This window comes from Aegilops tauschii, chromosome 5 (genome assembly GCF_002575655.3).
Source record: "Aegilops tauschii subsp. strangulata cultivar AL8/78 chromosome 5, Aet v6.0, whole genome shotgun sequence".
NCBI lineage: Eukaryota > Viridiplantae > Streptophyta > Magnoliopsida > Poales > Poaceae > Aegilops > Aegilops tauschii.
In genome coordinates this window covers 325,068,165-325,080,247 of record NC_053039.3, presented here as the reverse complement: position 1 = coordinate 325,080,247, position 12,083 = coordinate 325,068,165, and the positions used below count along the sequence as shown (strand labels likewise).

Below are 12,083 nucleotides of genomic sequence, written 5' to 3'. Positions count from 1 at the left end.
CATGAACATTACCGATAATCAATAAAGTGACGAGATTCCTAAAAAAAAAACATGGGGAATTTCTGAAAAGAAAAAACGTAACCACATGGGGATCCCCTTTGATCGTTCCCGCGCCATGGCCGCCGTCTTCCCCGAGCTTCGCCTTCAGAAGGGACGCCAACACATCCTTGCCGGAGAAGGGCTACCGGCCCCTGAGGGCCCAAGGCACCACCTCCCAGGGCGTCGACTTCGGCATCGCGCTCTGCCTCGCCGATCCCCCGGGCACCTCCCGCCTCTACGTGCTGTTTCCGAGCGGCACGGATCCGAACATCGCCTGCGACCTCGTGGCGGCCCACGGCGACAGCCTTCTGTTCATGATCACCGACCTTGCAAAGCCGGGCGAGTCGTCGTTGGCCCTGATGTGCCATCAGGATCTCTTCGTCTGCAGAGTCGCCTCACCGGACCAGCCGCCGCTGCTCAGACGGCTTCCGGCGTGCACCGACCTGCTCATCCGAAGTATGGTGCATGGGGTGGAGATGACCATGCAGCACCTGCTCTTCCCGCAAGGTGTTGGTTTCTTGTGCCGCGATGAACAAGTGTTGGCTGTGGCGCAGCTGGACCAAATCATTCCAATCTCAGACAGCGGCATGTGGGAAGCCGGAATCTCCGTGCTCACCACCGATGGTAGAGGTGACGGTGCCGCGTGGGTGGTTAAGCAGCTACGTACCGATCCTCCATACTGAGCACGAAAAGTTGGATATCTCTCTTTGGTCAGATGACACGGTGATATCCTTCAAGAATTATATCTGCTGGGTTGATTACTGCATGGGAGGCATCTTATTCTTTGATGTGTTCAAAGGAAATGTCTCTTGCCTTCATTTACCTAATCAAGGTCGCTCTCGCCATCCACCGGGGGATGCTGTTAATATGTCCAGAGGATACTTACGAATGTACCGCGGGGTGTCGGTCACCGATGAAGGCCGTCTGCTCAAGTTTGTTCATGTCGACCGTGATGACGGAAAGCTTTGCGGCGCATCCGATTCTGGCTACACCATAACCTCCCACAGTTTGGAGATAACAGAGAACGGAGGCATGCAGTGGGTCATGGATGCTTGTATGGGATCAGATCAAGTGTTGCCTTCTCTTCGCACTGACTATGACTTCAATATTCTGAAACTCCCTCTTGTGAGCATGGATGAGGCCCATGTGGTACATTTTCTGTACTCTGACTCTGAGCGCACGAATGGTGGCTATGACAAGGTTTCGGTGGTTACCGTTGATATGAATGCCAAGGCACTGCTGTCAACTCATCCGTATATGAGACGTGAAGTCCTTTTCGGAGAAGACGCCGACATGTATGAAGTCAAGTGTTGTAATCTCACGAGTTTTCTTGCCGTCAAGCTCCCCATGTGTGTCTCCAGGTATTTGCATCTCACCTAATTATTTGTCCTGTGCTCATTGAAATGATTTAGACTATTAACATATCTGGTTACTTTGATAAAAAAAATCAACATGTTAGTGAAGTGGAGACTTGGGGTTGCCTCCACCTTGCACACTTTGTTCAGCATTTATATTGAAGTAGAATCTCATGGTACCACCTTGCATACTATTATTCCTTTCTGCATTTAAATTGAAGTAAAAACTTACTTCTGATGGTCGTTGATGTGTTGGACATTCAAATCCATGAACTGTTCGTTCAGATGGCATTACCAAAATAAACTTATTAACTTTGATGTACTTTGTTTGATGATCCCCTTTATTTCCCCACGGGACTGGTATGTGTATGTCAGGTATTGCAGAATAAACAAAAAGTGCAAAACAGCCGATATATTATGGGGAAAAAAGAGTGTACATCGTTAATAAAGGAATAGGTTGAACGGTAGGTCATGATCCAGTTTTAGTGATAGTGCCTGCTATGAGCAATAATTCCTAATTAATTATAGCACGATAGTCAAACGCATCCACTGTTTCATGTGGCACCTTTGTCTTGCTAATAATGGAGTCCACGAACCAGAGAAGTTCTAAATTGAAGACAAATCAGAAACCATGTAGTGCAGCACAGCTCCATTCCTACATAAAGGTTGCCACAACTCACAACTCTACTTGCTTATGTTACCGTAGTAACTTAGTATCAATCATTCACGTATTTAGGAGTATTGATAGGTGGATTAGTTTGGGTGCTGTGGGGCATCAGCAATTATGTTGTGTGTTTATCTTTTGCTATAATAGACTACGTTTTCAAATCTTTTGAGTAACTTTGCACTTGCATTTGTGTATATGGTTCTAATATGCAGTCAAGATCCTGGGGAAGGTGTGGGGAATGGCAATAACACTGATTTCTGGGGGAATCGAACCCATGACCTCAAGGTTATGGGCCTCGTGAGCTACCAAACTGCTCTAAGGGTGTCTTCAGCAGTTAGAGAAAGCAACCCACTTAGAGATGAAACCATATTATACAATGAGCTACCATTAGAAAACTTGTGACTAACAGAAGGCATATGGTTCAATGGAGAAAATAGCGATTCCTTTACACACTAAGGGTATCATCTCCTAGCTAAGAGAAGGAACTCTTCCCTTTCCTTCTCCACAAAAAACCAAGAGAAGGCCGATGCCACCCTATTGCAATACCTTATAGGTTAATTTCTATCTCTTTCTGTATCCCAGCGAATGCACATGTCAATAGTATTTTTTTGCGGCATTTGTAATTACCTGAAATGTACATTAATCTTTCTTGGACACCTAAGTTTTTTTTTGTTGATTCATTATGTTTTCTGAAAAAATTATTGATATGGTAATATTTTTTGTGCTAATCATATCAATTTTATATACTGATACGATCTATATATGCAGGAAGAGGAAGATCCTGGATGACAATTCCTATTAGTTGAGACAAAGGATTCTTTTAAGCTTGTCAACAGTTGTAAAGAGAGATCTCAATTGGTGGTTTAGGTATTCAAAATGTTTGTCATTCAGTAGGAAGTACCATGTTTTTTTGTGTTGTTCTTGATGTACCCGCTGTAACGTTGCCTTCTTTAAGATCAAAAATGTTAGCAGACCATGGCCATCTCTGGTCCAATGGCTTGATGATGAATTTCAAAGTCAGAATTTGAGTCATTGAAGGGTCACTTGGTGGTAGTCTTTTTTCCGGCACTGTTAGAAATGAATTTCAGATCTGAATATAGTGACGGCTACGACGAACAGACTCATTCTAGTCTAATGGTCCCTTTTAGTGGTAACTAGAAGGGCCAATCTCTGCCATCTGTACACTATAGGTACAAATGGTACCTAATTAAGCTCTGGGAGTGGTGCTTTTTTCTCCATGAAGTCTTTCCTTGGTTTTCCTATGAAAATTGCAGATATGGTTTTTTCCTTCTCTTGCCATTTGTCAAAAGCTTACCAACTTATGCCCAAATCTTGTGTGAACGTTTGTATTCGCGGTGTAGAATCTTTGTAGTATGTTCGATTGAGTATTTATGTGGAAAGCCTAGGCTAGTGTTGTTCTCTCTTTTGTTCTGGCTATATTTTCAAATTTGTGTAGCTCAGAATTGTCAGGTCGTGTGTAGTGCGTGGGCAACCCGCAGCGCAAGTTCACCAAGTGTGTTTTACAGAGAAAAAGAAAGAATGGGCCAGGGATCTATATTAATCAAACATCAGCATTACAAGAAAACGATGAAGGAACAAATAATGTATGATCCAGTGCTCGGGGAATCTTTCATCCTCTCCACCCCGCACATAGCAATGGTGCGCTGAAGTCGCACATAGAGCAAGACAACTATATATATCAGTATGTTTGATAAAAAAACAGATCAAGAGCTTCATGTGAAGTATATTTTAGTAGTGAATTGGAAGACTATAATTGGAGCAATTGTTTAGACTCCCAATTAATTCTCAAGGACTGCATTGATAAGCATTATAAAACACAAAAATAAATAAATACAACAAGTTTGAACTACATGTGAAGTATATTTAGTAGTGAATTGAAAGACTATAATTGGAGCAATTGTTTAGACTCCAAATTAAGTCTCAAGGACTGCATCGACAAGCAACTAAACACAAAAATAGATAAATACAACAAGTTTGAACTACAAAACTCCTAGCAGTGGCATCGAATGGAGCACACTCCAACTGGCTTCATATACACATGATGGCAAGGAGAGCGGTCCTCTTCGAAATCATCAAACCAACATTTCTCAAACGGTATCAAAATGAAAAAGACCCCTACCTGAACCAGCGGACCCCCTACAGAGAGCCCGTCATCCCGCCCCAAACAAGCCCCTTGGCTCATCCTTGTAAATGACACCACGGCCAGCAGCAACATCCCTATCTCAAGCTCGGAGTCTATCAAATATGAGTGGATGAAAAAACCACCTGAACCAATGACCCCATTTCCTCCCCTTGGTGGTGAGACGTGTCGTCCCAGCATCCAACAAGGTCTTGGCTCACCCTCGTGGGCAACTCCATGGCTTCCCCGTCTCGAGCTCCTCAGGGCTTCACTCTCCTCGGTTGGAAATTCTATCTATAATTCTATTACGGGGCAACTCAGAAATATCAAATGCTATGATATATAGGGCTCAACCACAGCAAGTCCAGATCAATTTTGCGCAGTCATTTGGGATGCATCTATCTAGAATTATAACATATGATACCCATCTTATTTTTCATCTTAGCAGGTTTACAGATACTTAACTTACTCATCAATAGGTCAAGAGTTATGTAGCGACATTATCAAAATAATTTTTTCAAAATTCCAAACAGTGTACCCGACAGTTTTGAAACCATGCTGGAGGAAATCTAACATCAGTGGGCTTTATCCCCAGAACATTTTGGGGATACTCTTGCCATAACATTTGTGACTGTTTGATGCTTCTTGCAAGTTGCAACAGCATTACGTAAGATGCAAAAATTTCGCTACATCATTTCCACATCAATATCAATATGTAAATAGTACATTCCGTATGAGTTAACAATCTGAATTGATCCTGTGCCTAAGCTTCAGCAGGTGATCCATACAGCGATTCACTTGGACCAGCGAGGCGAAGAACAGCCCCCTATATGGACAATTAATTAAACAAATGAGTGGACAACTGGTGTAAACAAAGCACCTGGCTTCCCCGGTTGTCTCTACCCTGAGCTGAACGAAGGACGAAGGATTCAACAACATTGCCGGTACATGCAATTGTAGACATTTCAGTAACTGCCAAAATTTTCCAAACAATACTACAATTTACGGTTACAAGATTGATGTTGCTTCATTTGAGGTAAGTGCTCCCCAGAAACAAGAAAACATATGCAACCAAGGAGGTAAGAAGCTCAAGCGACCATGTAGGTGGGATGATAAATGTTGGGATAAGAGGGACCAACATAGAACCAACAATCCAGCCACCAACAAGTACTCCAAACCTGGAAGGACACATTGCGTGAGCAAACATACTATGGATAAAAAGTCAAGGCATTGGCTGAAGAAATTTCGCTAACCCAGTAGTCGATGCTCTCAGAAGGTTCTTCATCTTGTCATTAAGGAAGTATATGCACGAGAAGAGTGATATTGCGAGCTGCAGAAGGTAAACTAATGTCAATACAGTGATCCACTGATCCCTAAGCTGGAAGCTCTTCTAACTTCTAATAAGTAAATATCCAAATCTAGGACTTATCAGGTCTTGCATTGCCATTGTTATTGAATTCTCAGCTGTCACAGAAATAAGAGTAGACAGATGCACAGGGCAAGCATTGTGGATTGTGAGTTTATAGCTGGTGATTGGTTAGAACTTAATGGCACTCAATTTGGTCCTTTGTGAATCAACAAGTTACGTGTCATGTTTTTTAGGTTACCACAAGCAACCACAGGACTGAAACATGTCATCAAACAAGAAAAGAGAGACCTTTCAAAGGTCAGGATAATCAAAGCATATACCTGGAATGCAGGTCCATTCTCAGCAGAAGTTGCTATGCTCCATCCAGCGATGAAAGCAAAAAAGAATAATCTTTTGGAAATAATATCCATTGATGGCACCTCAAAGTATCCAAGAAATGCCTTTACCCATGACGGGGATTCCTCGACTCGCTTTAAAAGCTTGGTTTTCAGATTAATTTTCGTTTTCTTCCTATGCTGGTAGCTCTTCATTATTATCTTTTCATAAGCACCTTCAATAGCTTCTTCACTTGCTTCGTGACCAGCATACTGTTGAACTAGGAAGTCTTTTGCACTTCTGATCTCTTCTTCAGATGCATCACGGTCAACACCAAGAAGCTTGTAGGGATCCCGCTCACGGTATCTTCGGAAGACAGGAGCATACTCTGCAGAGATACACATACACTTTGCTGATAAGGTCCTCAGATAAACACAAAGGATGGAGCATATGACTCTGGGCATTCTTATCAATGGCAATAACAACTGAGAGTTGCAAGAAGAAGAACTGTGGAAACAGCTAAATACAAATCGACACAAGCTATAACAGCTAAATGAATGAAAGTTTTCTACCTACAAATTTGCTTTTCATGTCAACATTCAAGAAGAAAATATTACTTGTGAGCAGAGCTGCAGACTGTATTTAGTTTTGTTACTGATGATGATTATAAAACAGGTTTATCAGGACTTCATAAATTGTAATAAATCCCAAGTCTGTAGTTGGTGACAGTATGTAATTATGTATAGTTGTATACGGCAGCAAGTCAACAATGAAATAGAAACAAATCATTTTAGTTCTCTGTTGCTAGAATACTAACTTCTATTTCAGCCAACTGCACACTGCGAGAAAAACATGGGTCCATTAGTTTGATCGATCCACAAGATAACAAAGATATAGTACTGAACCAGCATTCTGTGTTCGTCACTGATATTCTTTCCCAGTGACTCAAAATTGTCCCCATAATGCATATGAATCTCTCCTCTCTAAATTATGTAGTGAAAAGCTTATAATCAATAAACATTCCTCTAAATCTGCATCGTTTGCCTATTGTTGCAACTCCACGCTTCCTCGCGATCACAATGCAACTTATGTGTCACCACCAATTAACATGACCGGTTATTAATCAACAGAAAGCCAACTCGATTGTGCACAGCGCATACATATTATTCCTTGCCTCGTGCACCAGCAACGCTAAGGCCACCTATAGTACCATGGCATCCTCTCTTTTTTTCTGCGGATACCTACAGTACCATCCAATCCTATATCCCCCACAAATAAATCAGCGAAGGCATTCACATGGGAGCTAGGGTTTGAATAGCTATCTTACGGTAGCTGAATCCGCTGTCTCCGATGTCGCTCGAACCGGCGCCGATAGAGAGGCTCATGGAGCACCGTACCCCCCGCAGCCGTGGTGGCAACGGCGAGACGCCTCCGTGCACCGCCACCGCCCCATACGCGCTCCTGCCAATGCTGCACCCAACAGAATCACAGGCAGAGGGCCTAGTCAGAACGCCAGAAAAGAAAGAGACCTGGATCAAGGAGTCAGGGGGTTTGAGACTGTGCTCACCGACGGGGCCACGGGAGAGGGCGGGCGAGGAAGGATGCGGCCGTCGCCTGCATCTCCGACGCCGGCGGTGGTTGAGAGGGATGCGGCGGCGAGGTGGTCGCGGGCGAGGCAGACCGCCGTGGGAGGGAAGGAGATGGGATTGGATAGAAAGACGAGACGGAGAAGGGGAGGAGGTAGGCAGGCAGGTGATGGGCCTGTGAGGCTGGCTTTGCTACCTACGGACTTTAGTGGGCCGGGCTTTGTTCACTTCCTTTTTCATTTTGAGTTGATTTGGGTTGTACACCTAAAAAAAAGAGTTGATTTGGGTTGTATGTCTCAAAAAAAAAGTTGATTTGGGTTGTTTCTAAGGATGTTCCATTTGGTGAAGTTGTTTGTGGTCCTATGTCGTGAAGCCTCACTCACATGTAGTGCGTTAACTCAATCAAATCAAATCAAATCTTTTGCGATGCCACCGTTGATGGTGTAAGGTAATTGCATTAATTCAATCAAATCATACTACTCATAAAAAAAATCAAATCATACTAGCTATATGACGGACAAGGACAATCAAATCAAATCGTTTGTATTAACTCAATCAAATAAAATAACTTCTTGCATTAGAATACGGTGGTCCTGTAAGGGATATGTCTGACACAATCGGTGTCGCCCCATGTTAAAAAAAATATGTATGACCCCGTTTGCAAGGCACGGACTATTAGCTAGTTTCTTTAGGGTAAGAGTAGGAATTTCCATTGATGCTGGAAGAGATTTTGAATTTGTGCAACTTACAAAAAGGACCTTTACAAATCAGATATCCTTAAAGGAAACATGGACTCTAGGCATGTGAATCTAAAATAAGTCCTCCTAAAATGTCAATTGGACATCTCACACTACTTCAAAATACCTGTGTCTTGAAATTTTGTATCCATAGGGTGGAGGCGACAAAGACATTGTGACAATAGGGGATATGGCCAATGGTACTTGCCCATCCTCTAAAAAATAATTCAATCTCTAGAGAAGGAAAGGATGTCTTGCCAGGGTATGTCTCCGGGTGAGGCTGGTGGATTTTGTGGTAGTGGTTATTTCCTCGCGATTGTTTATTTTGTATAGGATTATTTTAAGAGATTCTTTGAATTACGGGAATTAGAAAATATATGGATAAATAAATCATGGGATGATATGTACTAGAGGATTTTGAAATTCATGAGTTTTTTTTGTAGCGGTGCCTTCTAGACGGTTCACACGAAATGAAGGCAAATATGTTTAGGAGAAATGAGGAGAGAGTAAAAAGAGATGAAAAAGTGCATTTGACTTGAATAAAAAGAACGAGGTATGAGGTCATGTTAGACTTCCTATGACATTTCCTCTGAAAAAACTTCCTACGAGATTAAGGTCCAAGGGGTGTATTCTCTAGGACTTGATAACTACAGTCTTGGGTATGTCTAGATGGTGGCCAAAGCTTATCCTACCAAAAAACTCGTCCATGACCCAAATTTTGGTGTTTGTTTCGATATAACTGCCAATTTATTGGCATGTCAATTTGTTTGCCAACTTTAGTTCTTTTTTTTTGCTAATTACGCGCTGTTCGGAATCACTCCGCTCCACAACTTCACCCCCGGAGCGGGCGGAGCTGCAGTTTCCTCGCTCCGCAGATTCCGGGAGTCGGTGGATTGCCGAACAAGGCGTTAATGTTCGCTAACTCATGGACTAGAAAAAGTTTGACCAAAATTTTGGCTAGCCAAATATGGTATGGTAATCCTGGGGCAAAATTAATTAGAGGGTGTTTGGTTCAGGGACTTTTTAGTCCCAGAGACTAGAAAAAATCCCTAAAAAGTCCCTAGGAACCAAACGGGAGGGACTTTTTCTGCAGGGACTAGAAAAAGACTCTACTAGAGAGTCTTTTTTGATTAGTCCCTGGGACTAGAAAAAGTCCTAGGACTTCTGAACGAAACACCTCCTTAAGAATTGAGTATGTCCCTATAGTTTCAACAAAAATCCTGCAATCCAAACTGGATATACCCTCAGTTTTGTTGTTCTAGAGCTCATACTTTGCTGCAACAATAATTGTCAATTTCCGCACCATAAAACTGTTGCTGCGCCGTGAGTTGCAGCACAGCCTGTACGTTTTATTCGTGGCGCAGCCTGTTTACCCTTTTGCACCATTTATACTGTTCATCTTCCAAAAACAACATAACAGTATATGAAATCTCAGAGATGAAGGCGAACAACATACAGATATATGTCAGAGCTCAGAGAACAGCACATGCATGGATTACATCTTAATCTTAGAGGAGATAGTCATATTTGCAGTACATGATGATCAACTGCAGGCAGGGAGCTAATCGAGCAACTAATGAATCATCACACGACACGGGGGAGACAAGACCGGGGATTGATCGGTCTTGCTTGCCACAAGGATACATCGATGGAGAGACGGAGGTTCCGATTCCGGTGGGTCAGAAGGCGAAGAAGCGCTTCTTGGCCTTCTTGGCGCCGCCGTGGCTGATGGAGTCGGCGGCGGCGAGGTTCTTGGCGATGAGCTCCTGCGCGCGGCGGCTCCTGATCTCCACCCGCATGCTCTCCGTCTTGCCCACCTTGTCGTAGCACGCCGCCGACGCCTCCTCCTGATCCCCCCCCTGCTTCTTCCTGATCAGCCTCGTCTTGATGCCGTCGACGAGCCTTGCCAGCTTCCCCATCGCCGCCGCCTCCAAGTTGTGGGTTGGGAAATCTACGGGGATGACGATGGGATAAATAGATAGATAGAGAGCGCCGCTCAGGTTCACATGTATATATCCGTTTAAATGCGCTTGCTGATTACTGGGGATGCAGTTTCCTTCGGGCGGAAGAGACGGCGGTGGTGGTGGGATGGGGCTCGTATGGATGGATGCGTGCATGGGCTGCGCTGGGTGCCGTTACTCTCCTCCGCCGGGGATCACGTTGGCCAACACTGTTCATTTCCGGTAGGGAGCGCGTGGAAGCCACCGGAGCCGGCCGAAGGTCGCTGCTGGCTGACAAGTGTCCCCACCTGTGGGGCTCGCCCTCGCGGTGACAGGTGTCCATAAGTAGTCTTTAATTGCACATTTATCTCTCTCAACTTTTACCAAATAGAAGTAATTCCCCTTGCATGCATCCTAACTTGGCTTTGTCTTTGTGCAATGGATGGTTGGTTATGGCTCAAGGGTTGGATCTCTGGTAGCCTTGGAGACGGCTTGACGTCGACTAGGTTGCTGCCAAGTCTAGGTCGTTGCTTGAGGCGGCAATGGCGGCCATCGTTGGACATGGATGGCCTAAGAGTTTTTCCTGACCTCTTCGAAGGCATCTTCTCAAGGGCCAAGATGAAGCACATCATGGCCGAGGCTCTTAATGACGGCTATTGGATCTCCCACATTGGGCCGAACTTGAGCATGCACGACTTTCTAATGCTTAAGTCCAAAAAAAAGAGTCCCCGATGAGCTTCGATGGAGATGGGAGAAGAGAGGAATGGCGTCTACTCATCAAGAACCGCACATCATGAGTTTTTCATTGTAGTAGTGGATGCTCTAGCGTATGAGACAACATGCAACTCTCGTGCGCCGCTAGGTTGTCACTTCTTCATTTGGCTTGTGTCGCGAAACAGATGTCAAACTTTTGACGACTAGCACGACCTAGTCTTTCTCATCAACTAACGTGCACTTTTTGTGACCCGCATGATGAAAGCACCAATCATTAGATGGTAGGATGTGTCCTGGCACGCATGGTGTGGCACCATGGGAAAGCGGATTGGGTACCTGCCCGAGGCTCCTCGGTCTTGGAAAGGTGGTGCCTGACATCTACTACTCTAGGGTGGCGACAGGATCTCCACACAATCTTCACACATGTTTTTTTGGGAGCTATGGCAACACGAAAATGATGTCATCTTGGGCATGGCTTCACCCTTGTCGAGATAGCTTCTTTGTTGTATTTATAGGAGGGAGCCCAAGGCAAGTCTTTTATACGCGAGGAGAAGTCTGGATCAGGGTACGTAAATCTTTTATATTTTAACCTAGAGACTTTTCTTGATCGTTGAGTAGGTGGATTTTGGATGGAATAGTTTTTTTTTTGCGCACTTCCATTTCATAAGAAGGGACACATTTATCGGGTCATTGAGGTGGATTTTAGACCATTGATTTCATAAGAACAACCGTCCATTTTTCTTTTATATAAAATGAGGTTTTTTTTACCTTATGCATTTACTCTAACAGAACCATAATGGCCTTCCAAGTTTTAACAAGACCGAATAATGAGTTGGAGTAAGTCTTGCCTTTTTTTAGAACTAAGACCCGAGGCCCGGTGTTAAACTAATGACACCCTTACATAGACAAGAACAACACCACACCACACCACATAGCACAACAACAAAAATGAAAACAACATGAGTGTGCTGAGGAACAACAACACATAATAACAAACAGACAAAATTAGAAAAGAGAAGCATTGCTTGGAATCATCAAACCCTCGCCCGTGATCCGAGAACCGAAGCAAAGAGATAGAGGCCATCTCGAGAGGGGGACTAGCCGTCAAGGTAGGTCATGCCATCGCCATCACCGGCACAACAACGCTAGCCAGTTACATTAGCAAAAAGAGCCCCCTCACACTGTATAGAAGGGTGCCGCACCCTCGAGCAGTGAAAACGC

At 44.0% G+C, this 12,083-nt stretch overlaps 2 protein-coding genes across 2 annotated transcripts; both read right to left on the bottom strand.

Moving 5' to 3' along the window:
* Window positions 1-4,869: 4,869 nt before the first annotated feature.
* On the bottom strand, window positions 4,870-7,653 carry LOC109755382 (protein CHAPERONE-LIKE PROTEIN OF POR1, chloroplastic). The gene is made up of 5 exons (XM_020314294.3): window positions 7,453-7,653; window positions 7,213-7,355; window positions 5,891-6,273; window positions 5,455-5,531; window positions 4,870-5,379 (listed from the first exon to the last, which is right to left on the bottom strand). Exons 1-5 carry the CDS (start codon window positions 7,503-7,505, stop codon window positions 5,229-5,231), a joined length of 807 nt encoding a protein of 268 aa, XP_020169883.1. The 5' UTR covers window positions 7,506-7,653; the 3' UTR covers window positions 4,870-5,228.
* Window positions 7,654-9,646: 1,993 nt separating this feature from the next.
* On the bottom strand, window positions 9,647-10,310 carry LOC109755380 (uncharacterized). Its single transcript, XM_020314292.4, has one exon. The coding sequence runs from the start codon at window positions 10,125-10,127 to the stop codon at window positions 9,888-9,890; it is 240 nt and encodes a 79-aa protein (XP_020169881.1). The 5' UTR covers window positions 10,128-10,310; the 3' UTR covers window positions 9,647-9,887.
* Between the last annotated feature and the right edge of the window lie 1,773 nt (window positions 10,311-12,083).